Below are 923 nucleotides of genomic sequence, written 5' to 3'. Positions count from 1 at the left end.
CATGTGTTATGCGATGCGTTTGGAAAGAGAAAGTTGTTGACCTTTGCTAGAGACACTATCCATAGGCGAGCTGGCTGCCTTGTGCGACGACGTAACCATTTCCCTGTTAGCACTTGACGCTTTCAGGTGTTTCCCGAAAGCATATTTCAGGTGTGAGCTCTATCTTGCCTTGGTTCACACATGCAAGTAAAATGTGCAGTTATTTCTCTTGTTAGTCTGCGGTCAACGTGATAAAAGGTGTTTCCCATAGGGCAGGTGGGGCAGCAACAGGTCTCAAATGAACTACGCAGAGAAGTGTGTTTGTGTATACGAACCAGCACAGAGAAAGTTAAACGGTTAGACTTCTAGAAGAATTAATTTACAATTCGATTAAGTGTATTGCTTGAGGGTTTGTAATCCTGAAAAATTACTTTGGTTGACATTATCCATAAGTGCCATGCATAAGTGGATGAAACTCACGTCTGAACAGCTGGAAAACTAACTATATTACAGATTACTAATGGCTGGACACAGATAACTGGACGTAATATGGGTGACTAAACATAGTATGCACTACCGCACAAACAAAATATAAGTAGACAGAATGGTTAATAACTAGCCTCCGCGCGTCTCTTTGCAGGACGCGCCACTCATGGAGATCTCTGGCTTCTTTCTCTTGTTCTTCGTCATCCTTAGCCGCGACGCCTTCGTAAGAAGCACCGAAGGAGAGTCGGACCGAAAGGCCACCCGGGATGAGGCTGTACAAGTGCCATCTTCAGAAGACGCAGGCGAAGTCTTGACCCCGTTGGGGCCAAGGTCATGGCTGCCGGAGCAGAGGAAACGGTCACTCTTTATACAAAGTCAAGGTTGGTGCCTGAACCTGTTTGCCGACTTGTATATAGGACAATGAAGCAGCGGGAGCAGAGTGCATCCAGAAAATCTTA

General features: G+C 45.7%; 1 protein-coding gene across 1 annotated transcript in view; it reads left to right on the top strand.

Annotated features, from left to right (window-relative positions):
- The first annotated feature begins 156 nt into the window (after positions 1-156).
- LOC119591130 overlaps positions 157-923 on the top strand; it is a 2,083-nt gene continuing 1,316 nt past the window's right edge. The window contains exons 1-2 of the mRNA XM_037939844.1: positions 157-335; positions 620-845. Coding sequence (XP_037795772.1) covers positions 632-845 — 214 coding nt within the window. The 5' untranslated portion in view covers positions 157-335; positions 620-631. The remainder of the gene's footprint in view (positions 336-619; positions 846-923) is intronic.

This window comes from Penaeus monodon, chromosome 28, assembly GCF_015228065.2.
Source record: "Penaeus monodon isolate SGIC_2016 chromosome 28, NSTDA_Pmon_1, whole genome shotgun sequence".
In the NCBI taxonomy this organism is placed as follows: Eukaryota; Metazoa; Arthropoda; class Malacostraca; order Decapoda; family Penaeidae; genus Penaeus; species Penaeus monodon.
This window is presented reverse-complemented; position numbering and strand designations above follow the sequence as displayed.